General features: G+C 37.0%; 1 protein-coding gene across 1 annotated transcript in view; it reads right to left on the bottom strand.

The window, feature by feature from the left end:
- The window catches only part of rnd2 (Rho family GTPase 2), a 45,822-nt gene that overhangs the window by 5,825 nt on the left and 38,399 nt on the right, over positions 1-1,598 (bottom strand). Inside the window, exon 4 of the mRNA XM_014022730.1 lies at positions 925-1,059. Within this exon, the coding sequence (XP_013878184.1) occupies positions 925-1,059 (135 nt within the window). The remainder of the gene's footprint in view (positions 1-924; positions 1,060-1,598) is intronic.

The raw sequence follows: 1,598 nt of genomic DNA, 5'->3' as shown, positions 1-1,598 counted from the left end.
GTCAACTTTTGCAGGATATTGCACAAGATGTTTTCGTGACCTCTACTCTGACCTATTGTTCTCAAAGTTACTGCTAAAGCCTCAACAAAACAACCATTCACTCTCTCACTCACACCTAGGGACAATTTAGAGTTATCAATTAACCTAACAGTCATGTTTTTGGTCTGTGGGAGGAAGCCGGAGTACCCGGAGAGAACCCACGCATGCACGGAGAGCACATGCAAACTCTACCCAGAAAGGTCCCCAGACCGGGATTTGAACCGATGACCTTCTTGCTGAGAGGCATTTTTTTTTTTTTTTTTTTGCTACTCTTGCTGATTTTAGTTTTTAGCTAATTGGATGTTGTGGCTACAATTTAGCTGATTTTAGGTTTAAGGCACAGTTTTGCTCATTTTTAGCTTATAGCTACAAATTTTCCAGTTTTAGCTTGGTGCTACTAATTTGGGTTTGTGAAAAAATGTTGCTGATTTTACCCTTTAGCTACAGTTTTGCTAGTTTTAGTTTTTGTCTTCTATTTTGCTGACTTTAGTTTTCAGGCTCAGTTTTGTTATTTTTTGTTCTTAGTTGTGGTATTGCTAATTTTAGTATTTTGGCTACTGTTGTGCAGCTGTTAGCTTTTGGCYACAGTTTTAGCTTTTAGCAGTGTTATTACCAATGTTTGGTTTATGCTACTCTTTTGCTTTAATATTTAGCTTTTAGCTACAGATTTGCCAGTTTTAGCTTGTTGCTRCTAATTTGGGTTTTTGTAACAATTTTGCTGAGTTCATCTTTTCACTACAGTTTTGCTAACTTTAGCTTTTAGCCTCATTTTTTTATTATTTAAAATTTTAGCTATTGYTTTGCTGATTTTATCAGTTTTAACTTCAACAATTCAGCTAACATTCCTGTGAGAGCGTCTCTGTGTGTTTCTGGTTTTGTTCTCACCTGCTCATGAGTGACGGGGATTAGTCTCTGCTTGGACAGTTCCCTCAGGGTGTTGACATCTGTCCTCATGTCCAGCTTACAGCCCACCAGAACCACTTTGGCATTGGGACAAAACTCCTGCGTCTCTCCCTGCCACTGTGGAAACGATCACAATCAAGTTTGGTTTGTTGTAAGGATTTATGAGTTATACATAAACCAAGTCCCGACTAATAATTGTATGAAAAGGAAAAACAGAAACAAACATACAAGACAAAATAAAGTGTTTCTGTGAAAAAAAAAAAGGTACAAAAGAACCGTTTCCAGATGCTTCCATGGTAACTGTGATTGTCATTCTAAAAGCAACTAAGAAATAAAAAAAGAGCTTGATGGACAAAGTGGCGAATTAAAGCAATTTCCTTTTCTCAAAGAAAATAAATATGTAGAAAATTGTCCAGAATAAGAGGCTACCAACTGTCACATGTGCAAGAGAGAAATGTGAATAAATAAATAAACATCAGTTTGTTTGTTCTGCATTCCGCCGCAGCTTTCGGAGCTAAACCGATGCGTCAAATGGTGCCAGCTTAGCTGACATTTCTGCTGAACTACATCACGCTTTCCTCACACATTCTCCCAACAAATCTATTTCAGGTCCCAGGCAGCAAAAAAAAAAAAAAAAAAAAAAAAAAAAAAAAAAA

The sequence above is a fragment of the Austrofundulus limnaeus genome, unplaced genomic scaffold, assembly GCF_001266775.1.
Source record: "Austrofundulus limnaeus strain Quisiro unplaced genomic scaffold, Austrofundulus_limnaeus-1.0 Scaffold4, whole genome shotgun sequence".
Taxonomy (NCBI): Eukaryota; Metazoa; Chordata; class Actinopteri; order Cyprinodontiformes; family Rivulidae; genus Austrofundulus; species Austrofundulus limnaeus.
Note: the sequence above shows the minus strand (reverse complement) of the source record. Positions and strands in the feature narration are given on the sequence as shown.